The sequence below is a fragment of the Ambystoma mexicanum genome, chromosome 1p (assembly GCF_040938575.1).
Source record: "Ambystoma mexicanum isolate Mex_15411 chromosome 1p, UKY_AmexF1_1, whole genome shotgun sequence".
Classification (NCBI taxonomy): Eukaryota; Metazoa; Chordata; class Amphibia; order Caudata; family Ambystomatidae; genus Ambystoma; species Ambystoma mexicanum.
Window position 1 is genome coordinate 1127827059 of NC_090921.1, and position 26993 is coordinate 1127854051.

At 43.9% G+C, this 26993-nt stretch overlaps 1 protein-coding gene across 1 annotated transcript in view; it reads right to left on the reverse strand.

Annotated features, from left to right (window-relative positions):
• SLC38A8 (solute carrier family 38 member 8) overlaps nucleotides 1–26993 on the reverse strand; it is a 279534-nt gene that overhangs the window by 81245 nt on the left and 171296 nt on the right. Inside the window, exons 5-6 of the mRNA XM_069604781.1 lie at nucleotides 18602–18659; nucleotides 12239–12353 (exon numbers count right to left, since the gene is read on the reverse strand). Coding sequence (XP_069460882.1) covers nucleotides 12239–12353; nucleotides 18602–18659 — 173 coding nt within the window. The remainder of the gene's footprint in view (nucleotides 1–12238; nucleotides 12354–18601; nucleotides 18660–26993) is intronic.

Below are 26993 nucleotides of genomic sequence, written 5' to 3' on the forward strand. Positions count from 1 at the left end.
TATACTGCAATGCTGGAAGCGCCGTGACCCCCCCCCCTCCTTCAACATGTGGCTGAGGGCCCTCACGTGGGTGCAAACATGTGAAGAGGAGTACATCGGATCCCTGCCCATCCCCTCCCGCCCCAGAAAAGTTTGGACGGAATTTCGCAGTTACTTAAACAACAAAGACTGGGTTGAATGGACCTCCGCCCCCTCACCCGCTCAGCCGGACTAAACATGAGGCTCGCCCCATCCGAGCTATTCCTCAATATCCCCCCCGCTGATATGTGCTGTTGATGCTAGTTGTGATACAATGCATATATGTGCTGATATGATGTTCGCTTTCCTGCATGCTATCCGTGTTGTACCCGTCTTGATTTCCTGCCAATAAACAAAAGTTAAAAAAAAAAAAAAAAAAAAAAAAAAGAGAAATATGTGAGATGCTCACACCAGGTCCTTCCAGACGCCTAGGTAATCCCAACCCCGACAGCATCTCAAACTTATTATCCACTGCAAAGTGCAAGTGGGGTCAATCTGGCAACAGGACCGGAAAGATACTTTTACTATAGGAAGAGAACTTAAAGTACAGTAAATACCAAAATCGATTAGCTGTGCCCACTCAACTAGAATCATCCACATAGAATTGTATAACCTAGCACATGACTGGAGGGCAGGTGGTACAGTAGTGTGGGAGTTGTGGGTGGAAAGAATTTTTAAAAAAAGAAAGTGAAGAGTGCTGGGTAGAATGTGTTTAACGTAGTACACAAGAGTGTAAAAGAAACCATTCCAAAATGTGACTAAATCACCTAAAGTAGGATATGCCCCTAATGGAAGGACTACGCCGCCCCTTGAGAGAGCTACCCCCTGGAGAGGTGCTGCGCCGCCTATCTAACAGGTATAGTTTAGAGAAATTATCCCACCACTAAACTACAATGAATATATTTCAGACTTTCATCATCCAATGTTGTTAAAATACCATTTTCAATGTTCCACTATGCTCAACTTTAAATCCTGCGCCCCCCTGCACCGAAGTGAGAAAAGACGTGTGTACTGTATAAAGTCAAAACCTTGGTTGTAGAAAATAGTTGAAAAACTAATAAAACCAGGGGCTGTTGTCCAAGAACCAACGCACATGGCATTGGAAAAAGTTCTCATTTTAATATATCCACACCTGTGTGCATGAGGAGGTTTGTCAAGCACTTACCTTTGTGCTGTCTCCCAAACCGACAACGCACATTAAAACAAAAGCGCAGAACACTTTGTCCAACAATGACATCCCCAAGGCTTTGTCAAAAGGATATCCGTTAAGGTCATCCAGTTTCAGTGACCCAGCAGTCTTGTCAACTTCTTCAGGACCAGCCGTTTCTCAAGCCAGGCAAGAGAAGGGACATCATAATTACACAAACAGGGGCTGCATGGAGCAAAACAGACTGGATAGGAAATGCAAGGGAGCCATGGATAAGTCAGGCTACCATCATCTTTGCAAGTCCTGACTCCAAGATGGTAGCAACCCCTTTTGAGTCCTCAGCTTGCAGCATCAAGGTTAAATGTAAAGGAGGCCAAATTCAAAGCACAAAACAAGCCACACCTGAACGGTGAGTAGAACAAGTGAGACAATGGGAGAAGGCGTGAAGAGCAGACAAGAGCTAATCCAACATAAATAAGATCAGCACACCATTCACAAGTCAGACAAGAGAACCTGCCTCTAGCACTAGCCCAAAAAAAGGGGCGAGAGCCAAGCCAAACTTGAGGGAGCATGAATGGCATACAAGGGAGGGGGGTGCGGGACTGCAGCAAGAGGAGTCAGGAACAGGTTGGAGAAAGAACTTATGGGAGAAGTAAGAGGAGCCAGAGACAACTTTGCGGAGGAGCGACAGACACAAGGGAAAGAAAGGACAACCTTCAATAGAGAAATAGCAGGCACGGGGTAGGGATTAACAATTGTAACAGAGTAGGAGTGACAGGTCAAGAAAAAGCTGGAGGAGGCGAGTGGTAATGAGGAAAAGAATTAAATGGAAGGGTTGAAGGAGGTTTTTCAGTCTTGTTCATTTTTGCCCTATTTTACACTCATTTAGATAATACAGATTGTGACAGAACTGGTTTGTTCCATCCCACATTATCCAATGTCACGGGTGGCTTTAATAATTCCACAAACTGGAAGAAACCGTTTTTTTTTTAAAAAATACTTGAGTCCGTTATGGTGGTAAGACTGAAGGTTGATCCACAGCCACTCCCTGACCAATCCCTCAACCTCCCATGGGCTCCCTACAACCTAGCCCAGGCTTCTCCATTCCCCAGTGGTGCAATGAAACTAGTGATCAGCAATCCCCACTGCCCAAGATATCCAAACTTAATAGCGAGGGCCAAATGTCAGAGGCCTTGTCCATCTTGCTCCCTCCCGGACTTGCCCCATCTCCTGGTGTGATTTATGATGTTCAGGATGGTGGCTGACCCCCCTCAGACACCATTCCTCTTGCTTCTTTCCATGATGTTATCACTCAATCTCTCCCTTCCCCTGCACACCGTTCCTCTCCCCTTTTCCCCACCAATCTCTGGTCTTCCTAGGTTTATCTCTTGCAATCCCTCCCACACCATCTATCTGGTCTATTCAGACTCTCCTCCCCCCCCCTCTTTTGCATAAACCTTCCCTCACCCCATCACTCCCTCCAGTCTCTAATCTCTCGCCACCAGTGTCCCTGCAGTCTTCTCACATGCCTGCCCCTCTCTTTGGACTCCCCTACTCCCCATCCTGTTTGCAACCTCCCCCTCTGCACCAGTCTTTTGTCTCTTTCACTCAGGACATGCATCTTGACCATGGTGACATTCAGACCTCTTGACATGAAGATACGGATGACATTCAGTTCAAAGATTACAAATAAAACTCATTTACCAGGGCTTCTTCTTTTGACTTCACCCCACCTGACCTCTCTGAACGCTTCAGCTTTGTTAATGTCTTCCAGAGTTAAACACAAAATGATGCTTATCGAATTGTCCAAAGATAGAAAATGTGTGACCGTGATCAATTGTTCCATCTGCTCCTTTTCTCAAAGTATGCTTTACCATGTGCTTGCTCCCACACAAAACCCTTTAATGAATGAGGCGCGTGGGCTTCTTAATTATTCTTATGTTATGAGCGCATTTTAATTTTAAGTTCTTGCTAACAAATCACTCATTCAATGCTTTGCTCAGCCACTAGAGAATGAAGATTTCAAGAATCAGTGACATTTTTCTCAATATCTCGCTCTCAACCTCTCGTGTACCTCTCGCTAAATAAAACAGATTTTCTAAACCATGACGTTGCAATTCTTAGTAATCTCAGAGAAACATTATTTCTAGTTGATTCGACACACAATCCAAACTTAGTTGCTTAAGCAAAGTTCATAACATTTTATTTTGCTATGGTTTCCAATATATATCAGCTGCTACTTGAAAACATCTCAAAATCTATTGCCTCAACAAACGCATGAAAAGGTCAATTCAGATGAACCCTCTCCTGGGTCAACTTATTAAAAGCACTATGCTAAGAGTGTAGCAATCTGTGTAGCACTACAGTATTTATCACAGCTCACTGTACTGTTTACCCTTGTATCACTTAAAATGGTGGCCCTCCAACTGACTTAGAAAATAAAAACAGAATATTTATGCTTTGCATTTCAAAGTTTATTCTATTTTAAAAAAATCAAATGGGTTCTGAGATGTAGAAATAAAACAATGTTGATGCGAATTAGAAATTAAAAAGGATTCCAATTTGGGTTAATGCAACATACCGAAAAAGTAGCTGAGCCAGGCATTTCCCTCTGGAGTGGTCTGCTGCTTTAATCTGCAATCCAGTAGTCCTCTGCACTCCCAGTAGCTGTTGAATGGAACGTTGCATTCACCAAATGCCCGAAATTCCAGCTGCCTTTTCCTGGTTTCCTCAGTGATATATGTACTTTAGTATGCTAGGTTATCCGTGTGAATTTTGAACTGGACACTTTTCCAATCTCCCATCACTTGTTCATAAGCATGCACTATTTTCCTTGCAATCTCCTATCCTATTTTATCAGGTTAAACTTGAACGGTCAGCTAAAAGTGTTTTTTTTTTAATTTTTAGAAACATTTGCTATGTAATTTGTCCATTATGCCGCTTTTTCTAGACTCCATCTGACTCAATGTAATGGGCTTTTCCTTTTTGCTTTGATAAAGTCTGCCGTCTGCTTGTTCCTCCTAGGAGAGGGTGGGGACATGCATCTAGGATGTTTTTGGTTGAGCTGCAGGCTTGGATATCCCGGAAAGGCAAATGCTGCAGGCCCTGTCTTTCTAACTTCCAGTTTTGAGTGTGCATGCAAGGAACGAATGAAGCAGTTATGACTATACTACCTCTATGTGCAAATTATATTAACCCTACTGTTGCAGATGGGTTTTGCTAACCCATTCATGTGAAATGCATACAAGATAACATGTACTCTGTCTAGCCCCACCCACGTACTTTTATATCTTTTGGTTGTTCAAATGTGGTACGTAGGGGCATCAATGGCTTCTTTTCACCACAAAAATAGACTCATTCATGTAACTCACTTCCTTCACTCTCTGTCTAACAGTCCAATCTACTTCCACCATTTACTCTCAGCCATCTCACAACCCTCCTTTTTATCACCCACTTGAATACTCATCACCACAATTTCAACATTTTAGACTTGGTACAACTTTATCTCACATGCAATACCTTGTATGCACTTGTTCCGAACAGGCGCAGACTTCTTAGCACTCACTTGACCTGCCGCCTGGTCTCCTGGTGCATCACCTGATCTCACTCGAACACCTTTCACTCCAGTCTTGTGAATGCTGGCCTTTTATACCCGTGACCTTCTGGTTTCTTCCCCCTTAACACTAGTTCCCTGCTTCACCTCACGGTTCAGGCCAATCTAGTCTAGGCTATCCAGGGGGCCAGGTTATCATGGTGCCCGGTTTCAAACACCCCCAGCCCAATCTCCCAGCCCCCTTTATATTTGTGGGGATTTGTGCAGTCTGGGCAAGTCGGCATTTGCTGGGTGTCTCGCCTCCGTCCATCTTGGAGGCTACAGTTTGTATCACAAAGGGGGAAGTTGCTGTGAACGGGAGCTTCTTGTTTGGCGTCTTTCCTCAGATGCTTGTTATGTTTGTTTGCAACTGTGTTGGATTCTGGATAGTGAGGTCCCAAAGTCAAAAGAGAATACTGGCTAGAAAATAAGCTAGAAGATATTGTTTGACAGTGGTACCAACTGAAGTTGCAAGGCACACAAGGGAGTGGGGAGGCGGGGGGGGCGGAGGGGGTGGAGGAGGAAAATCAGGGTCAGAAATGTGTGAATAATTCCAATTCCTTCCTGCACCCTCTGTGTCCCTCAGTCACAGTCGTTCATTGCAGGCTTTGAGGGGGAGGCAGGGTCCCAAACTCTACTGGTTGATCCATCACAGTGTCCTGCTTACTGAACGCACCTCTGCGTCTCCTCTAGTTCGTAATACAAAAGCATCTTGTTGCCAAAAGAAAAGTAGCTGCCAGAACCCTCCCGTGAGACAGGTCTGTCTTTGGGCGTCTCATCCCTCCTTCTCCAAACCTCAACACGTAAATCTAACCCTGTTCCCAGCTCAATCCTCCTCCAGTTTTTAACACCTGCAATGGGCCAACTGGGTCCAAGAGACTTCCTCTGATATTCTTCTCTGAGAACCTATTCAGTCTTTGTCACCATATTTTACCCCTCTGGCCTCCAACCTCATCCAATAACTCCCGCACTCAATGTCTCACCTTCCTCCGGCTCCCTCCAAATGCCTCAACCAAACTTGCACAATGTGTGGAAACCTCCCTTGAGCTGCACGTTTGCCCAGATTAATGTGTCCTGCGGTTGCTTGTGTCCTTTAACTTCACTTCGGCTTAAATGGTTGGTTAGATTATACCAAGCCTCTTTTCAGGCCCGGCCTCCATCTTTGTTTTGACTTTGTTTGCGCTATTGCGAGTGCTGTATGAAGAGGTTACATCCTTCTGTTTTCACATTTGGGGCCTGTACACAGCCCAGTGAACTCCAGAAGACTGGGTCGCTGAAGCTAACCACATGGTCCGGCTCTCTGATGAAAATCTGTCCAGTGGACAAGCCTTGTTTGGTGAGATGTTGTGAGGTTCGAGCATCACGTGATAGCTTCTTGCTGGCTATTCAAGTACCAACCTCTCGGTCTCTTGGGTTGGGGATTCCACCAAGCAGGAGAGTCACCAGCGCTTTGTGAACACTCATTGGAATAGAGGAATTTCCCTAAACCTTGCAAACAGGTCAGTAACTCCTCGCCCCCCCCTCGCCCCCGCCCCGCAGCCCCTTCTAGGATTGGGCCAGCAATAGCAATGGGGCTTCCCTAAAGACGAAGCATCTACGATGCCTGGTAGTATGGTTTTCTTTCAGGACCTTTGGGTCTGCACACAGAGCAAACGCCTCTCACAAAAGATGATGAAGGGGTCTCTACTTTCCCATGGGAGCAGAGGGAGGTTAATACAGGGAGCCACACTTTGCCACTTCCATTATCCTGCAACTTAGCCAGGGGCATGTGGTCACTCCCCTTAAGCTGCCCCACCCCCCCCCCCCCTCCCTCGCCCCCCCACCACGCCCCGCCACACCAGGCAGGGGACTTAGTCACAGTGTTTGGTCTGGATCCAACAAACTACATGGCATCTGCCCAAAGAGGAGGGGAAAGGATTTGCATCAATTTGCAACAGTCACCAAGTCATGGCTGGAACCCAAAACATTAACAGAATCGCACTACATTTTGTCAGACTTTAAACAGAGGTCTAAGGTTCCAGTGTTGCACAGGATGGAAATAAACCCCAACATGTTTGCAATCTGACACGAATAAAGGGCAAACACACCAAATGGGTGAAGGTACAAATCAGCAAGGCAGAACACACAACAGAATCCAATGGCCACAAAGAGAACCGAATATAAAAAAGGACCCAGGGCAAGGTTGGGATTTTTCCAATTCCCCTCCTCCGCAAGCGACTTGGGTTCAGACGGAACACAATATTTCTGGTTGGTCTTGAAGGAAAGTTTGAGACAGGATTTAAATATTAATGTGCCATGTATGAATGGGAATTATTCCATCACACATAGAAAAAGTGCCAAAATAGAAGTGACTCCTAGATCACTTCATTGGGGTCTCAGGAGCAGGCAGGCTTGCAGTGGCAACTTCTCCTTGCAAAGAGCAAGGGAAGATCAATGCCAACGTTTAAAAAATACTAATGAAAGGCGATGTGCCCATCCTTCTGGGGTGTAGGTATCTAGTCTTTATGACATCTAGAGGAATTCAATGGCTACCTAGCTCAGACTCATTCGAGTTGTGCTTGAAGAAAAGAGCCTGGAGGCCTTTCTCCCCTCTGCTCTCCCTAGAGGTTATAAATTCTTGTAAGGCATCTTGGCGCTGAAACCAGAACAGACAATGCAGAAACGCCCATATCCACAGGCTAAAATAAACTACATTTCAGCAGATGCCGAAACAGATAGTAGTTCTCAGTACCTCTGAGAGATAATGGCAGATATTTCCACAGTCTCATCACAGTGAAGGAAAAGGCTCGTCCTCCAATCCTAGAAAGACGATATCGGGGGAACAACAATCAGTTGAGCAACCTGCAGAGCGGAGGAAGCACCTTGTGATATCAGGAACAAACCATTCCCATAAATATTCAGCACCCTGGCCATAGAAAGCATGGTGAACTAAACAAAGGGACTTAATTCAACCCTCTGCACCACTGGAGGCCAGTGCAGGGAATGGAACACACAGGAAATGTGGGACCCATAGGGAGACACCATGGCCACTGGCACTGCCCAATTTTGGAGAAGCTTTAATTGACGCATAAGAAAAAAGGTTGCTCCAAGCGGCAAACACAATCCAAAGATGTTCCAGAAGGTACATGAGCACTTCGCAGAGAACTTTAAAATGGAAATGGCCAGCCTAACAAATGCTGCTGACCTGGGCTTCCGTGGAGAGTGAAGCAGTGATCTTGAAGCCCAAAGCCTTAACAACTGTCACCAGTGTAGGAAGGACCCCTAGAGCAGGGGGGCAAGAAAGAAGGAATCCACAGAGAGGGAGCAGAGGGCATAAGCAGGGGGACCAACCACCAGGACCTCTGTCTTGTCTGTTTAACTTTAGCCAATTGCCACCCATACAACAGCCCACCACCAACAGACACTCCCTAAATAGCAACGACATCTCAGATTGAGAAAGATCAAGCCAGACAATGATCCGAGTGTCGTCGACATAGGAGTAACAACGAAGGCCGTGGGAGTGGACGAGATGAACAACCGGCTACATGTAGATATGAAATAGCATGGGAGACAAAGTGGAGCCCTGGGGGACCGCACAAGACAAGAATTAAAAATTGAGCGAAAAGGAGTAACAGAAAGATTGACACCAGTCAGCCAGAAAATAAGCAAACCAAGATAGTACCAGGCAAGAATGTCCAGTTGTGGCCATGCAGTGCAACAGGGAAGAGTAGTTGACTGGGTCAAAAGCAGAAGATATATCTAATAAAATCAGTCCTCCCACTCGCCCCCGGTCAGCCTGCCTGGCCAAATCACCGATACCAAGACATTTTCTGTGCCCCAATCTGAGCGAAAACCTGACTGATTGGGGTCAAGTAAATTTAGAAGTCTCCAAGAAGGAGCTAGTAAGAGGGGAAAATCAGGGACTCAATCCTAGATTTACACAGGATAATAAATCCCCCAATTTCCTGTGCACATCATGGAAGAAACGCTGCTCAAATACAATTGCACCAATCCTAAGATTACCAATTTTAGGCGGCATAGATTTTGCTTTCTTCAGAGTATCGAGCATGTCCGACAAGTACAAAATTAAACAGACGCGGTGCAAGAAACCACCCCTGCCTTAGACCCAGTGATGGTGACATTACTCATCATGTTTAATAGTACTAAATTGTGTTATTTCTATGGCAGGTGACCCGAATATTTAACAACCTCCCCTAGGGATACCGCACCTACATAGTTTGTTACACAACAGGGCACGATTGACACAGTCCAACGCAGAGGTGTGGTAAACACATGCCATTTATAGCATGCGACAAGAACTCCCAATAGCATTTCATTGGAATAGGCAGACAACTGTTCCATTTAATGTACAACCCAGGACCGAACCGGTCTGGAACTTCGGGATACTATTTGCCTCAGTTACCAATTGATCTAGATCTTGCAGGACTAAAGTGGCAAAAATCGTACGGCATGCATCTAACGGGGCAATAGCTTTGAGGATCCTCCTTAGAGCCCTTCTTGAAAAATCGGCACTATGCAAGTTTGGTGCCACGTTCTGGATAACCGCATTACTAAGTTAATTTCCGTAAAAAATTCCCACAGGATATAAGACCACATACTTGGGTCCGCCTTCAGTGCCAATAAGCTTAACCCATCTGGACCCACCGCTTCAGTTTTCTTGCCTCCAATAATCATTCTTTCTATTCCTGGATCAAATCACCTTTCAAACTTAAGAGAATTTGAAATGGGCAAATTGCCCGATTATACTTTCCTATTCAATTTCGTTCTCATAAAACTCGCACCAAAGAGCTTCAGGGATGGGAATGATTTGAGTCTCCAGCTGTAGCTGCCAGAAGTCTCTTGCGTTACATCACATCAAGGATTGCAACGTTATTGAGCCATCGCTGATATTTATGTTAGACTTCTGGTGCGTGATGCAGTTTTTATAAGACTGTTTATGCATTTTCCGCTCAGATTCTGGAAGCATTAAAAAATAACTCAAATGACATTTAATTTGCCAACGGAGCTGATGGTGCGTATGGATTGGCATCAAAGGCAGGCTTTCTGCTCATGGCCTCCAGTACAAAATGTTCACACTCCTTGCCAGCAGTTAATGCCTTCTCTACTAATTAGCAAATACATTGCTGACTATACATATTCTGTGGAACAGAAACATTAACCAAGTCAGCAGCACTACGTCATGATGGCTTCTTGGAAACAGAATTCTACACACCAGCCAGGAGAGAGGGGGGAGGGGGGGGGGGCACTATTTACTGGAGGTCCTTGTGGAGACACTGGGGTAAGGGAAGAAAATAAAACACCAATTCACAGGTTTGAACGCGTGCAATATAGTCACAGAGAACATAACGCAATGTAACATGTTTCAGAAGGCTTTTAGTAATCATTCCTCAGCTTGTCGCCAATGCCTTCTATCCAGGAATAGAATATTTTTTAAATGATGGACAAATATAACCATAGATTTGGAGTCGTCCCGCTCAAACAGAAGTACTGCTCCTCCATGGACACCGGGAGTTGCTGGAAGAAGCTTAGAGGAGTGGGCCATGGTTCGAATAACGAAAATACTCCCACATGTAGTGTACCCATCCAGTGACCAGCTATTTCAGTACCTCATGCCGCCACCGCTGCGCTCCATCCATCCATCCATCCGCACAGCGCACATGTGCCGTTGCCATGGCCTTGCGGTACTTGTAGCGGCCTGGTGGGCTAGCTACTAAAGCATCTGGGTTTCCCTAGATTTTCGGGAGGGTCAATTTTGACATTGCATAAAAACAATTCATTTAACAAGACACTGCAGTATGGTAAACAATTGGTGATGAGATAAATTGATACTCCAGAATTTCGCCCATCGTCTCTCCTACACGCCACCAATGTCAACACTGCTCTGAGTCTCTGCTGTAGTGTCATCCAGCACTACAATTCTTCCTGCAGCAACAGTGCTCCCTCTAAGCTGAGGCACAGGGTACCCCTGCTTCGTGGGACACGCCGAGGAACACTTCCTCCACTTTTAATTATTACTGATGCAAATCTCACCCACCCCCACCCGCTGATGAAGCTATGCAAAGTTGGCTAAACACCATATTTGTGGCTGTGCGTGCCACATTAGAGGCGTTTGTTTTCCTTTGCACAGAGGACATTATGTGCGATTCAGGCCTACTTGCATGCTGGGCAAACAACCAGGGATTGTGGCCCTTCTTTTGATAAAGTCTGTTCTTTGCCCAACTGGCAAAGGTTCCAGGAAGACCCACTGGGCAGGACAGCCGTGCCAGGTAGGGTGAGGCCTCAGTCATAACAGCCAGACCCCCCTACAGACCCCTACCCCCAGACCAAAATAATAAACAAATTGGGGCCTGTGCTTTTTCCAATTCCACGGGTGCCCTCTCAACCAAAGATTCATGCCTCCCAGAACCGCCAACACTACTTGGGGTAATGAGGCAAGTTATGCAAGAGGCTTAATCCCTCCTGCCCCCCCTCCCCCAACCCTTAACCAAAGAGAACTAGAGAAAGAATGACTACATCAGAAGTGTGCGACTGCATACACGAGTGAGCAAAGCTGCTTGCAGAGGGGACATTTGAGACGGTTGTTTGTATAAGGGCATTTTATGTCCAGTTAGACTTGATCCTACAATTTTCGCTTGTGTCATGCAATTTGTATGCCAATTGTAAGGTACAAACACAGCCCAGAGAAAGTATGTCCCTAAAACAAACTCCATCACACTACACATGCACATTAATGGAATATATGCAAATTATAGGACCTCTAGCAAAGCTCTACCATTCTGGGTCCATGTTACAATCAGAAAGTTGTATTGGTTCCAATTATTTTAATGAACAATGACCTCATGTATCATAATTTGGAATCTAGACATTCTGCACAAGTATAGAAGGGTTGCTCAATCCAGGTCTAATAAACCCAGGATGTTAGGGAGCTTCCCTAGAGGTCCACCCCCCTCATCCATGCCCCCCCATATCCATCTCCCCCAATCCCACCCACAGCCAAGACCTTCATCCCCTCCCCCCCCCCAACCCCTCATCCCACTTCCATTGCAATACCAATCAGATTAGTTTGGAAGGACATGAACTGGCTAAAATACACTTAGTGGTATGAGGTAAGAAACAACATACTTAACATGGGGATCTAAAGTTAAAATACATGGATTCCCATTCTTGAGCCGAACCTTCTAGAGTCCCGTGTTCAAACGAAGTTTAGGAAAGATCACATTTCTGTTCCCGCCCAAAAATCTAGTCTATCCTTAAAAGTGAATACCAATTTCAATGTTATTCTGATAAAAACTCTGGTCTCTACATAGATACAACAGACAGGCCCCTCAATAAAATGCAGGACTCTAGAATTGTGGTTTTATTACGGATCTGAGTAACCCTTTTAAGAGCACAAGGTGTACCACAGGCACACCGATTTATCACAATCCAAGACTAAGGCCCTGCGAGGTGGCTTCTTTAAAGGAATGGCTTCTTTGGCTTACCTGTGAGGGTGTAAATCAACAGGCAGAACATCATGGAGATGATGGACACCACAACCCAGTGGAGGAGCTTCTTATTCTGCATGCTGCTGTAGATGGCAATGGACGCCTCGTGACACTGCAAGGCAAAGGAGGGAAGTCACTATGGGCTGGTTCACTCTGCAGAGCCAAGGCTTGCTCTGAACACATGGCTGGCCAACGAAAGCTTAGAAGAAGCAAGGCTTGTTCGCATCTCATCCACTTCAACACCATCAATTTAAAAAAAATAATAATAAAAATAAATAAAAGCCTACTCTGAAACTGGTGTGGGGAATTAAATTACACACCCCTGGAAAAGCCTTACTGGTGGAAACCAATATTTTTGGTGGGCATTTTTGAGAAAAATTGGCAAGAAGCAACCTAGAAGTCCAAGTGGCCCACATGAAAATCTAAGTGAGGAGAATGTTGCCCCACTCGGCAAAGAATTAGAACACAACACGTACTCGGTTAACCATTGTACTTGCAGAACTATAATAATGCAGATTTGTATTTCTGAATCATATGGCACGGAAATGGCGGGGGGCGGGTAAGGAAGCCCCAGCGGAACAGTCCCCACTGCCTCTGCTTTCATCAGCGTGTTTGTGTGTGGAATATGTTCCCAAAATATGTTCCCAAAGGCAAATGTGTATGCATACATGTGAACGCAATACCAAATAACTAAAAGGACTTTGTTTAGTTACACTGGGTGACAGGGGTACGGGGCGTTGGTGGGGTTTGGACTGGGACTTCAGGCTGCCAAACAGCCGGCAGGACACATCTTTCTGAGCTATGCAGATACTCAAGATAATAAATGGGAGTGAAGGGTCCGGAATTCCAAACTTAGTTCCCAGATGAGTCATTGGTATGAGCCCTCCCTCCAGCCCCCATTTGACAGCTGCCCATTTTAGATGGTGTTGACGAATGAGTGATAGCCTACCAGCCCATACATCACGCAGAACATATGGCTCAAGCGTACGTTTGTAAGACCACTCTTCCACAAGAAAGACATGTTACGCTTTGTGCAAAACCACGATCATCTGAAGAGTTTTAAGCACTAGACAGATTTACATGACTTTAGTGTTGAATCACGGAGTATACTCTGAAAATACAGTGATGGAAATTTCACAAAGCGGAGCAGAGTCCTCAGGGATGCAACACAAATCATCGTCAATGGATTTATTAAGGACTAAAATACCAGTGGGCAAATGTAAATGCAATATTCATTAAGTAACAGAAGGTCTTGGATTCCCAGCTGGGTTTCCAAAACAAGGGGGGGGTGGTCATACCAGGCAGCTGGATGGGTGAAGGACCTCCTTCATTTTTTTTCTTGGTCTTTGTGGATTCCTCCCGCTTTCTCAATTTTGTAGCTCCTCTATGGTGTGGAAGACCTGCAGTCTCAACTGCAGGAGACCGCCACCTGGGTCCCTGACACTAGGCGGAGAGACAGGCCTTTAGAACAGCCTAGAGCCTTGCCCAAGCAAGAACCAGTCTTGGGTGCTCTATTGACTGTCTAAGCCCTTGGCACCTCCCCATCATGAGGGACTGGCTCCATTGTATACCAGACCAGACTTCCAGTCCTCCTCAATAATGCACCACACTCGCACCTAAGGAAACCTTTCAGAGTCCATCCTTTACCTTCCCTCCAACTCGGCACTTTACCTGCACCTGAATCTTCCATCATGTGCTTGTTACTCTACCTAACCAACTTTGATTCCCCCCCCCCCCTCCCCCAGGCTCACTCCTATAGACTTGTGTGAGGCAACTAGTATAAAATGAGGTGTAGAGGACACCCCTGTAGGACTTGCCACCTCCTCAACCTCCTCTCTCCTTCTGATGGTCGCCACCTCCTGCTGGCAACTCATCCTCTGCTCTCCCCTACTGATCACCTCTCCACCATTTGCTGTCACTTTGCTCCAAACACTCTAGCGCTCCATCTGTTCTGAATCAACTCCCACTCTTTATGCTCTTAGCAGGCCAGTAATAAGCCACTTAAAAGGCTAGGGGTTTTTCGCGTGTGGCAACGGGATTTGGAGTTTTGATTTGGCCGATGGTGACTTCAATTTTATTCTCCCCAATGGTGTGCGGTTCCTGCAGACAATCATGTTGCAGAGCTGTGGGCCAAGCTATTAAGACTGCAAACTGCCATCTTGGGTTTGTACACTGAGATTCATAGCGAACAGAAGCATACTCATGCAGAGTGTCTGGCTGTGCAGCGTCTCCCTTCCCTAAAGCTACTTAGGGCGAGGGAAGCCTTCTCTAGATGCCGAGCTCTAAGTAAGGGACAATGCCATCAGGAGCTTGGTATTGCAGATTCTCTTTTCATGTAATTTGGGACTCATTTGTTTATACTAGAGTGCAGAAGGAAATATTGACAGTTCCTGGCAAACTACGTCCAGGATAGAACATTTATTTATCATCTACGGGACTCATGCTATGCCAAAAGAGACAGTAGCCTGCCTCTGGTGAAGGTCACACGTCCCTTCCTCGTCTCCCCCCCACCCCCCAATACCATGCAGCTACTGCCAACACCCTGCCAACTTGGCACTCCCCGCCAACACCCTTCGGGACAGATGGGAAGACTTCTTCACTGAAGGAAATGCTCTGCCTTTCCTCAAAAATTCAAATGCAAAATGCATTGCAAATTGGCACTAAATCTACCCAATACATCTCCATATTTCATAGAGGCTGATCTGCAAGATTAGCCTGCATCACCCTTTAAGTACGCCAACCTCCTAACCTCAATTAAACAACGTGAACATTCCTACTATGGACCCTGCCACTATGAAACTCGAATGGCTAAATCCACTGAATTAAACAAAATATGCACTGCTAGAGCCTCTAACTCATTCCTAAAATCCAGAACTAAACTCAACTGTGGATTCAACAAAGCTGGTAAAATGCTGGTGTCTTAAAAAGAAAAATCCCTCATCGCCCAAGTCCTCTCTTCAATGTCAATAGATTAACCAAACCAAAAGATATAAGCGACGTCTTTGATTTTTTTTCCAATCTACATATCTCTGACCCTTCAATTAGCAATTCGGATATGTATTCTTTCTTTGAAATAAATAAAAAGTAAATCCATCTAACCCTATTGAGCTATCTCTCCTTGATGCGCCCATCTCCCATACTGAAATTAAACAAGCCATACTCTATTTCAAACCTATTAAAGCTCCAGGCCCCAATGGTTTTACGGCAGACTAATATTTTCATTGATTCTATTGCCCCAAAACATTTTGGTTTATATTCCCACTTTGCTGAAATAGATCAAAGCCCTGGTTCTTTTGGTGAAGCTCTTTTAGATCCGTTTCCCAAGCCTGACAAAGACCCCTCTTTAATCAAAATTTACAGACCCATCTCTCTTCTCAACTCCGACTCAACATTTTTCACTAAGATCCTCACAAAACATCTAGAATCACACCTTCCCAAGCTTATACACCCTGATCAATCGGGTTTTCTCCAAAATCGCTACACTTCAAACTCCAGACTATTTAATATACTTTCTCATTCACAAAATTCTCAAGACCCTCTAGCTCTACTTGCTCTTGACGCTGAGAAAGCACTGGACTGTCTCCTGGTCCTTCATGTTCCAATCCTTAGCCTGGCATGGCCTCCATCCTTATTTCATCAATCTAATCAAAATTCTTTACTCTTCTCCTACCACCCATATCCTGATCAATAATTCCCTCTCCTCTTTTTGAATCGAAAGAGTAACTCATCAAGGTTTATCTCCTATGCAATCTCGCTTTAGAACCCCTTCTTCAAAATATTAGAACAAACACTAACATCAAAGGCATCTGCATAAATAATATTGAAACTAAACTATCTGCTTATGCAGATGACATTTTACTCTACCTTTCTAATCCTGTCTCCTCTATCAAATTTAATATCTACTTTAAATAATGTTCCCTCCGTTTCCGGATACAAATTGAACTATGATAAGTCTGACACCATGTCTCTCACTAACTCTTGTAATCTCTTCAATACCCCTCTATCTGGATTGTCATGGCAACCTTCTTATATTACATTTTTAGGTTTCCTAATTACCAAAGATATTTACATTACTATTAATCTAAACACTAATCATCTAATTGAAAAAGTAACAGAAATGACTTCAAAATGGTCCCCTCTTTTCCTGCCCTGGTGGGGACGTCTTTATACTATTAAAAATGATGATCAGTCCGATTATCCTGTATTCAATATCCATGATCCTTACTATTATCCATGCCTTTTTCCTCAAAAAACTTGATTACCTTCTTAAATTCTTATGGAATCATAAAGTACCACGCATTGCCATTAATAAATTAAGACTTCCCAAATCCCCGGGAGGACTTAAATTCCGTAACGTTCAACTATATCACAAAGCTTTTGTTCTAAAACAACTATCGTCAAACTTTACGAACCTCACCTTGATAGTGCACCCCACTTGGGTTAATATCAAACCTAGTCTTATTTATCTACTTTCCCTCTCCCACTTTTGAATGACCTCCTCATGGCGCAACATTACTTCTTTCCCATCCTTACACTTCCTTAAAATCATCTGGAATAAGATTCCCCCTAATTCCTTCACTAGAATCAACCCAGACGACCTTTTTTTTTGGTTCAACCAACAAAACTTCACCAAATTCAATCTCGCCACTATTTTTCAATGGTTCTCAGCTGGCATCCAATTTGTCAAACAACTATATCATAACTCTGAATTAATCCTCTTTACTTTACAATACAAAATCCCTACCTCAGATCTTCCTTTGCACACTTCACTCATTAAATCCATTACTAAATGCATGGCCACTCTTAATCAAAAATCCCCATCCCCTTCTTGAATTGCTTGATCAGCAGTCCCTCAATTAATGCTTCCAAACATTTTACATTCCCGAGTGATCCTCCTCCTCCCAACTCACTCAATGCTAAAACTGTCAGACAATGGGAAATTGACTGGGACTTAAGTATGGAAATTGTGTCATTCAACATCTATTGCTGCCAATGTTATCCAAACCTGTTTTTTCATTTTTCATTGTGCATTTCTTACTTCTCCAAGTATTGCCAAAGCTGGAGACAATGTGGCTAACTGTTGGTCATGTGCTGAACCCAATTCAGACTTATTCATTTAATCTTCAAATGTAAACATGGGCATGCTTTTTGGTCTCGGATTTGGTCTTGGTTGCAAATCATTTTCCATTTATCAGAAGCCACGACACCTGCCAACCTCATGATTGGATGTATTGTTAATCCAACTATTAGTCAGATTGATTCCCCTTCCCTGTTTAATTTTTTCATAGGTATTGCATTTTTCAAATTATATGTAATCTTCTGAAGAGCAACCAACCCATCATATAGTATTTGGTGGAACTCCATTTGCTCTACCCACCAAACTGAAAAATGCCATGCTTCTTTTGATAATATGCCAAAGTTTACCAAACAATTGAATATTTTTGTTCAGTACCTTAACACTCACGATTAAATCTTTTTACCTTATTGATACTTTATCTTTACCCTCTACTTTCCCTTTCCGTCATGTCCTTGTCTCTCTGTCCTCCCCCGTTTTTGTCTCATTATACAATTTCACTAAGATTTTTGATCCCGACTTGAAAAATATGTTCTTGATCAGCTGTTTATTCGGTTTTGTAATTTATCAGATTATCTAATGTTAAATAATGATATGGCAGTCTTTGTACACCATTTTGTTTGTTAAATTAATAATAAAAATCTTTTAAAAAAGCTGTGTGGCCTCTTCTGCCTAAGAGGAGATGATTTTTCAATAAAAGATCCACATTCTGATAAGGTCAGCCATTTCTCGACTTCTCATTCCCACCTGTTCTACCCTAATATTGTCAAGTAGCCATCATACCCTGGTCCACCTTACAGGTGCTTATCTAGGAGGTAAGGGTAATTGCTAAATGCCTATGTAAGGGAAGACATTCAGGACGTGATATAGTATTACACCTGCCTAAGGTATCTGGACTATTGGTTACTGGTGTTGGCGGTTGGGGTGGAGACCGGATCGGTGGGTTTGAAGGGAATTCGTGGTCTACTGAACGCCATTGCTGAATGATGATGCGTTCATCACTGTCAATTTGGCGCATACCTCCAATGGTTAAAGGCATTTCAAATGCTAATAGATAGATCTTAGCTACATTTGGAATAACCCGTAATTGCTCCATTCCCACATCCTCCCCTAGCACCGGAAGGCATGTACAAGGGGAACCATTCCATCAATCACAAAAATGTTATGCATTGTGGATTGGAGCGGAACAGTTTGCTCCATTCTATATTGCACGAAGAGTAAAATTCCTTGAGACAAGCCAAGAATTAGTCCAAAAATAAACAATGAAAGACTATGAAAGCACTCACCTGAAATCCAAAGCAGATCGTTGGAATGACACTGAACATGGATGCCCAGGAGGAAGCGCTACATGTTGGGGGATTAATCAAAACAAAGCCATTTAGTGACCAATGATGCGTTAGCAAGATTTAACAATACACATTCCTGGTTGGCTACAACATGCCATTTGCTCTAAACAGCACAATGATGGAAACTTGATTTTCTTAGGGAACCAGAACATAGGAAACCCACCTAATTTACATACGTGCTTTATTCCATCAAACCCCAGAATAGATGTTCTCCACTTGGGCTGGAATGACATACATTACTTACCGTAATCGTATTTCTGGTGCTTGTATCTGCTTCGGTTCACATTCTGTGCTTATAGTCTGACATCTAGTCAGAAGCAGAGTATTGCATTTTGTTTTCCAAATTCGAAAAGGGGCATCAACCTGGGTGTGCCTCCAACACTATCCCTACTGTGACGTGTACTGTATCCATGATCGCTCACACGTCAAGGTCTCCCTCTCACTGCGGTTGTTTTTGTTCTGCCAAAAAGGAGCCTGAAGAGAGTGCGTGAGTACAGAAGGACAGGAAAGGTGTAAGTTACCCATGTTCCTTCAACTCCAAGCAGGGAGGAAGGGTGGGCACATGTGAATCTAAGCAGGTACAAGCACCAGAAATACGATTATGGTGTGCAACGTAGGTCTTCCGATACTTGTGAATCTGCTTAGAATAGGTGGTGGGATGTTTGAATTAACACAGCAACAAGATTTCTTAAAACCACCTGAGAATCAGTTTTTGAATGTGACTCTAAGCAGTAATGTTGTGTAAAGGTGTGAATAGAACTCCAGGTTGCCGCTTTGCAAATGGCATCTAGAGAAATATTTGGCATCTAAAAAAACAGCTATAGTGGCTCCTGTGCCTAGTGTAGAATATGCTCTAGGCGAAAAAAGGTAAAACTCAGAGTATCTGGATAGATTTATCAATTCAGTTAGAGAGACTGCAGACTTGGAGACAGGATCCGCTTCTCCATCAGTGGCAATGGAGACAAAGGATTGATCGGTCTTCCGAATTGGTTTTGTTTTATTGAGTTAGTACACCACTGCTCTCCTAACATCTAGTGTATGGCGGCTTCTTCCAGTTGAATTAGTAGGATTTTGAAAGAAAGATGGAAGTTCTAAGAATTGGGATGAATTTAGGTGCAAAGTGTGGTTGTGTGTGCAAAACCAACCTTATGAATTTTAACAAATGGATCTTGAACTGAGAGAGCTTGCAGTTCACTTACCCTCCTAATGGAAGTAATAGCCACGTGAAAAGCAGTCTTATAAGTGAGAACTCTAAGACTAGGTCTGTGCATTGGTTCAAAAGGCCCATAGGTTTAGCAAGGACGACATTCACGTCCCAACCGAGAGTTGGGTTAGAAATAGGGGGGGTGAAGTCTTTACCCCGTCCATAAAAGGCTTCATTACAGGGACCTTCCACCATCAACCCTTGTTTTGATAGGTGATGTAAGCAGAGAGGGTAGCAAGATGGACCTTTAGTGAGTTATAAACTAGTCTTGAGTCCGGGAGGGTAGGTAACAGACTATGTGTGTTGGCAAACAGTCAATAGGGTTGATGTTACAAGTACCACACCAAATGACAAAGCATTTCCATTTATGATACGATCAGTTATTTATAACTTGCTAAATACCCAGAGGTTTCTAAGTATGGACCTGGGGATCGAACCAGTGTTGCTCTGTGTCATCTTGCTTCCAAGGCAAGCACGTTGCCCCTGAGCTATTCCCATGATAGGAAATAACAATGCCTGGTATTAGGTTTGCGTGCTTCTTTAAGAATGTCCATACATCTTTGAGGCAGCTGAAGATGCCCAAACTTTATGACCTCAGGAGCCAAGCTGCTAAGTTGAAAGTTTGAGGGCAGGGGTGGAGTGTTGTCACTTGACCTCGAGAGAGCATGTTGTAGGGGCAAGGCAGTTTCACTGGAGTGCTAAGAGACATCTTCATGAGATGAGAACTATGGCTGGCAATCCCACATTGGTGCTTTTAGGATTAGTGTAACTTGTTCCTGGTTCATCTTGTGAATTATCTTTTTGAGGAGTTGGGGGGGACCAAAGAAGGAGGCGGTGGGGGGGTGTAGCAAATCCTCCTGATAATTTGATCCAGAGACAGTTTCCCCTCGGACATATTTTGTGAATACCTGGAGGCGTAGTCTAGGCATTGTACGTTCACCAGTGTTGCAAAGAAGTCGATGTCTGGATGTTGTAGTATAATTTATAGCGCTTCACTGAATGTGATAACATATTGCCAGCAATGTGGCACACCTATAGCCAGCCCTATGTTTCTAGCATAACATATGGGTATGCAAATGGAGACAGGCTGCAGGTTTAAAAGTACACCAGAATATATATATTTTTTTCTTCTTTTCCTTCCTTGAAATGCCTCATTCACGGGAGACTACAATAGCTATCTAATTGACTGAATTAGATAACAAATACTAATCACTAGTACTAACTCATTAACACTAAAATGTGCTCTCCTTGTGGAAAATGGGGTACAAATAATTGTTCTGAGATTCATTTTTAAACGTTTTCTCTTTGTTCACTCTGTTTGCAGAAAGCAGAATCTGCATGCCAGGAAATGAGTTTAGCTACAGTTTCTTAAAGTAAGAAATTGAGCTATTGTGGAAGGAAGGGTGATATGGTCTTTTTAATTTGATTGGTGCAAAGTATCTACAGTGGTTCCAGGTAAGTAGAGGAGGAACGAGACAGGTTTGCTGGAAAAGTGACAGAAAAAAGTTCAGATGGCTTTTTCTGAGCTGCTGACACGGACAATCTGAGACTGGGCTGTGAGGAGGCATTCCCAGTCTCACTTAGCACCGGCTTGAGAACTGCAGATAACGGCATGTTCTCGCTGTGCACTTCAAGATTACGAAGACATCCCTGGGCCCATTCCTCGGAGGCGAGCGAAGGGAGGTCACGTGGGAGACAGAAAATTGGTAATTATCCAAGTGAATTGAGGTTATTGTGTGCTGTACGGATGACCTTCTATAAATATCAGGCAGGGAGAGAAGCCAAGGGAATCCCCTGTGTTTAATTGACAAAGTGAAGTTTGTTCTGTCGCTGTAATTTTTTTTTCTTGTTACAAATAATGCGGAGTGAATTTCGTTTTGTTGCTGTATTTTTTTTCTCGTCTGTTTGTTGCAGATAATGCGGCAGTAAAGAGGGTAAGATGTTATTTTGAAATGCAACTCTTTATAATACAAATGATATGTACACAAATCGTGTAGAGCGTTTTTGCTTTTTTCTTTTCTTGGTGCATTTAGAATAATATCTCGGGAAAGGGGGAAGATTTTTAGGTAATACATGTGTCATGTTTCCCATGCAGATGGAATAATAGCACTAGCAGTGATAAATAGCTGCTTGTGTGTGTCCACTCGGTGCATGGTGTCCGAGTGGAATTTAATACAATAGACATTGCTAGGGGTCCATGAACCAGCAAAGAGGCCTATGGAAACATAGTTCACTAATGTACATAAATTGGTGATAATACCACAGGTTATTGAGAATGCTATAAGTGAAATTGTGGAATTTCTGAATGTAGGTTCAAGGCCTCTAGAGATCACAAGAGCGTTATAAGAATAAGGAAGGTATTATGTATGTTGGGGTCATAAATAAAACAGAAAAATCATGCTCACCACTAAATCGCCAACAATAATGTATACCACTAAATGATCCCATATAATGTAATAAGGAATGGTCACTGAAAGGAAATAAGGCCAAACCCAATCTAAATGCAAGGAGTAGCCATCACCAAATTACCATTATTTTTGGCGGTAAGAAAATACTGCCAGACCCCAAATCTAAACAAAATATCCAACAATGCCCCCATTCTGCAAAGACGTTGTGCTAAAAGAGTTTGTTTGAACGCCACTCGTGCTCTACGGGTAGTTGAATGTTTCTGCTGAGCATGACTGCAGGACAATTGCTCCCCTGGAATGTGTTGTGACAGGAAGAACATTTGTTTGAGTGCCCACTTCCAAATGCTTTGCATCAGTTTGGACAGCCCTGACGAAATGTGGCGGTACCTGCTTATTTATATAAAATATGACCATGGTGCTGTGTCAGGACTAGAATTATTTTCCCCTGGAGCTTTAGTTAGAAAATCATTAGGGGTTTGAATACTGCTAGAAGTTCCAGCAGTTTGATATGTTTGTTTGCCACTGATTGTGTCTGCGTGCCGTGCACTGTGTGGTGGAGACGGTGTGCTCCCCACCCTGACAGGGATAAGTCTGTGGTGAGAGTGGTCTCCACTGCAGTGGTGAAGGGCTTTTCAAGATAAGCACTAGATTGTCCCACTGGCCGCTTGCTTGACACCATTGGCTCGAGGGCCACTCTTGCATTGAACACATTCGCCGCCGAGCATGTGGTACATGAAAAATGCAGGAAGCCATCATTCCTATCAGCCTCTTGGCTTTTCGTACTGTTATCTGACAGCCAGCTACATATTGAGTTATTTGGAACAACATGTTATAAACCCTCTCAGAGGGGAAGGCAAGCCAATCTTGAGTCCCAATCAGAGCTCCAGAAATTGTTTTAATTGGCTGGGGACAAGGTTTGATTTTTGTCTTTTTGATGGAGAACCCCAGTTGGAAAAGTAGATCTAGGCTTTTGGGCGTTCTCTTGACACGCTTGATACAAGTGTCCTGTTATTAGCCAATCGTCTAGATAAGGGTACACCAGAAGTGAGCTGCTGCCACTGCCAGAACTTTGGTTAAAAAAAAACTTGGCGCTGAAGAGAATGACTTGAATAGATAGTGTCGAACCTTAGTTACTCTGTGCACTGGCAACATTGAAAAAAGAAAATAAGCAGCTTTCATATCCAAGTTGCCATGTAATCCCTGTGCTTCCGCATTGGAATTGAGTCCTGCAGAGTGGTCCTCCTGAACCTTTGAGGCTTGTGTGATAACTCCTTCGGAGTCATCACTGATTCCCAGCCTAAAGTCTCTTCCCATGTGGCCAGGAGAAGGCAGCCGCTACCTGAGCCGGACCCTGGTGGAGGTATTCTGAGATTGGATCACATGAGAGGAGATGGCTGTCAGGGGAGAGTGGCGACTCCACAGCAGAGAAGCGATATACTTCTCTTTTTTTGTGAAGATGACTTAATTCTGGAGTTTTTAATTGTAAAACTCTGAAAGCCACTTCTGTTAAACAAACGCCTATTAAGCCTTCATCTGTACATGGTAAACCTCGAAGATATGAAACCTCTGACATTTATGGTGATAGTGTATTTTAAATGCAAGTATTCAACAATGAGACTTAAAATCAGTTGAAACTTCATTGGACTCCACGTCCCAGAAAGCCTCAGGTACTGTAACGAGGAACAGGGAGTTAATGTGGTGGAAATGTGATGCTAAGAATAATGTGCAGTCTAGTCGTCACAAGCCTAATACGCTGCGTGGGCCATTTAAATCCACGGCTCACATGCAGCAAGAGGAACATAGGAGAGAGAGAAGGAAGGCTGCAGAGTGAGCAGAGGCGGACGCAAGACCAGTAGCAGAGGAAAACCTACAAAGAGTCAAGGTGAGAACGGGAGATGTCTACCAGAAGCAGAATGGCAGCATTCGGAACCAGAGAAGAGGAACTCCGGGTAAGAGAGCAAATAGTGCGCAGCATAGCCGTTGGAAGAGACACGGTGCTGCAGTGCTGCGCAGGTCCTGGCGGTGAAGGTCACGCGAGTCGACACAGGGACCTAATGACTGCCAGAAGGGGAAGTTAGCCCCTTACAAGCACATCACAGCAGTTGCACAGTGAACAGGTGAGTCGGCCTAGAAACATAGGGGGCCTTGGGACATGTAAATACATTAAAGAATGTTTGGAAAGCATTTTCAAATACCGACCAAATAGAAATGAAAAGAAAAAGGTGAACATGGTACAATTCTCCTGATGAGATGTCTGTTGGGGGAAACTTGGACCAAGCATTGCCAAGAGAGATTGAGAGAAAGGTTGACAAACAGAGCTTGAACAAACCCGCATATATGGGATATCAGTATAGGGGAGCTAGGCAAGCGTAACAATTGAAGTCAACAAAGGAGTGTTATTAAAGTACAATTGTGTGATACTTAAGAGAAATATGAAAGTTGCAGAGAGACCTGATTAGAGTATCAGGTGGTGAACCTTTTTGGAAAGATAACTGGCAGGAGAGTACACCAGGGGATCTATGTAAACCAAAAGGGGAGATTCCTGGCAGGAGAGTAAACCAGGATATTAACGTTTTCAGTTGAGAGATTTGCTGGCAGGAGAGTGTACTGGGAAACTCACTTTGAACTGGTATGTTAAAGAGAGACTTAGACATATTAAGTTGATGCAATTGAACACTGTCAACCAGAAGCTTTGAAAAGACTTGCGTTTTGCCATACTTCAATGTTGGCGAAAATAAATTTGTTTCAGCATCCTGAAAAGTAGCAAAGACTTTCCTTTGCCATATTCCAACCAGTGTTGTGGAACAGACATTGTGTTTTGTCATTCTGAAATACTTGGAATGACTTCCTCTTTGCCATATTCCACCCAGTGTTGTGTAAGAAACATTTGTTTTGCCATCCTGAGGAAAGTATTAGGTAAAAGACATTTGTGTTGCCTTCAAGAGACTTATCTAGAAACACAACACTGAACTGTTTTCCTGAAACAATGGTTGATGTTATACATGTGAGATTTTCCACATTTCTGTTGAATGCAACTTTATGATATGATATTTTATTTATGAGGAAAGTTGAGCCTTTATCCAAAACCCATTGTTAATAAAATGGCCGTTGTTGAGAACATAACCACTTTGTATCCGCCTCTCATTTCTGACACCTCACATTTGACATACTTGGTTGCAGGACGCAGGTCTAATACAGGGCGCATGGTTAGCTACTTTTTGGGTACAAGAAAGTAAATTGAATATGTTTAACCTGTTAAACAGGGACATGTTGCAGCGCTCCTTTTTGCAGAAGGGCCTCCACTTCTGCTTGAAGAATAAGGAGATGTTCTGGGGTAATTCTTTCTGATTTTGGCTGGTGGTACCAAGGTGTCTGGAGTAACTTGAGACAGTACCCATCAGCCACTGTCTTCAGTACCCACTTGTCTGAAGTAATCCCTCCTGTGCGTGGAGGTTATCCAACCGCCTACTGGAGATGCATAGGAGGGGACCCGGACCAGAGAGTCATTAGTTGGGAGGGGTAGGGAAAACCCCTGACAGTTGCATTTCTACCCTCCCTTTCCCACGTTGAAACCCTAGCGGAGTGGATTGATCGGTGCTTGTGGACCCTTGATTGAAGTACCAGGGTTAAACTCCTGTGGAGTAGGAGCCCTGTGTAGGTCTGGAAAAGGACGGCCCTCGAAAGGACCGGTGGGTGTTGAAGACTGCGTTGCAGGCACGGTTTTTGTTGGATATTTGGTTAAATGTTTTTCGTGCTCGCTCTTTGATCTCTCGAGAGCTTTGTGGACTGCCTTCCCAAACAAAGCAGATTAATCTATTGGTTTGTTAATAATGTAAGCCTGCATCTCTGGTTTGAACCCCGAGTTTCGTAACCATGCGTGGAGCTTCAGTAGAGTTCCTTCAGCTAAGACTCAGCCCGCTGTTTCAGCAGAGTCTACAGTTTGGGTGACCCGCCTGCCCTCGAGCACAATAGTGAGCAGTTTTGTCTTGGCTTGTTCAGGAACCTTCTACAGGCCTCATTGAACAAGACCCCATTGAACGTCACTAAAACTGGCAAGAAAAGTAGTGTTTGCAATACGGGTGGTATAAATTGCAGAAGTGGTGATCCTTTTGCCTAAGGCATACAATTTCATACATTCTTTGTCGGGAGGAGCTTCCACTGAAGACAGTGGAACTCCCGTCCACTTCCTGTTTGCAGTAACGACCAGAGAATCAGGAATAGAATGTCCCCGAATGTAGAGGGGATCTGAGGGGGCAGGTCTAACAATCAACCTTTGGATTGACTGCTCGTATCAGGGATAGAATGACTCACTGGCTTCTCTTTAAGGATATCCTCAACAAAGTAAGGTTAGGCACTGCCTCTGGAGTGCATTTTAAAACATGATGCTGCTTATTTTTAAGAATACTATTGAACAGAAGCTGATCATCAATAGGGGAAGTGTCTTGAGGCTGCACAACAGGTGTTGCGTCTGCAAAGAGGTTGTCTGGCTCAGCCTCATGAGTGTGGGTTGTTGGCCAAGGCCAGTGGTTCTCAGTGCTATGAAATCATGTGTCTGGGTCTTGGGTAGTACTATCCGGGGAACCATCTCCCTGGTCTGGGACAGGATATAAATCGTCACATTGATCATCAAGAAAAATATCCCTGCCAGTTCAGTACTTTTAGGTCAAGGAGGGGTAGTTTGAAAAACAGGGTGCTGAAGTTAGGTGACTTAAATGTCCTA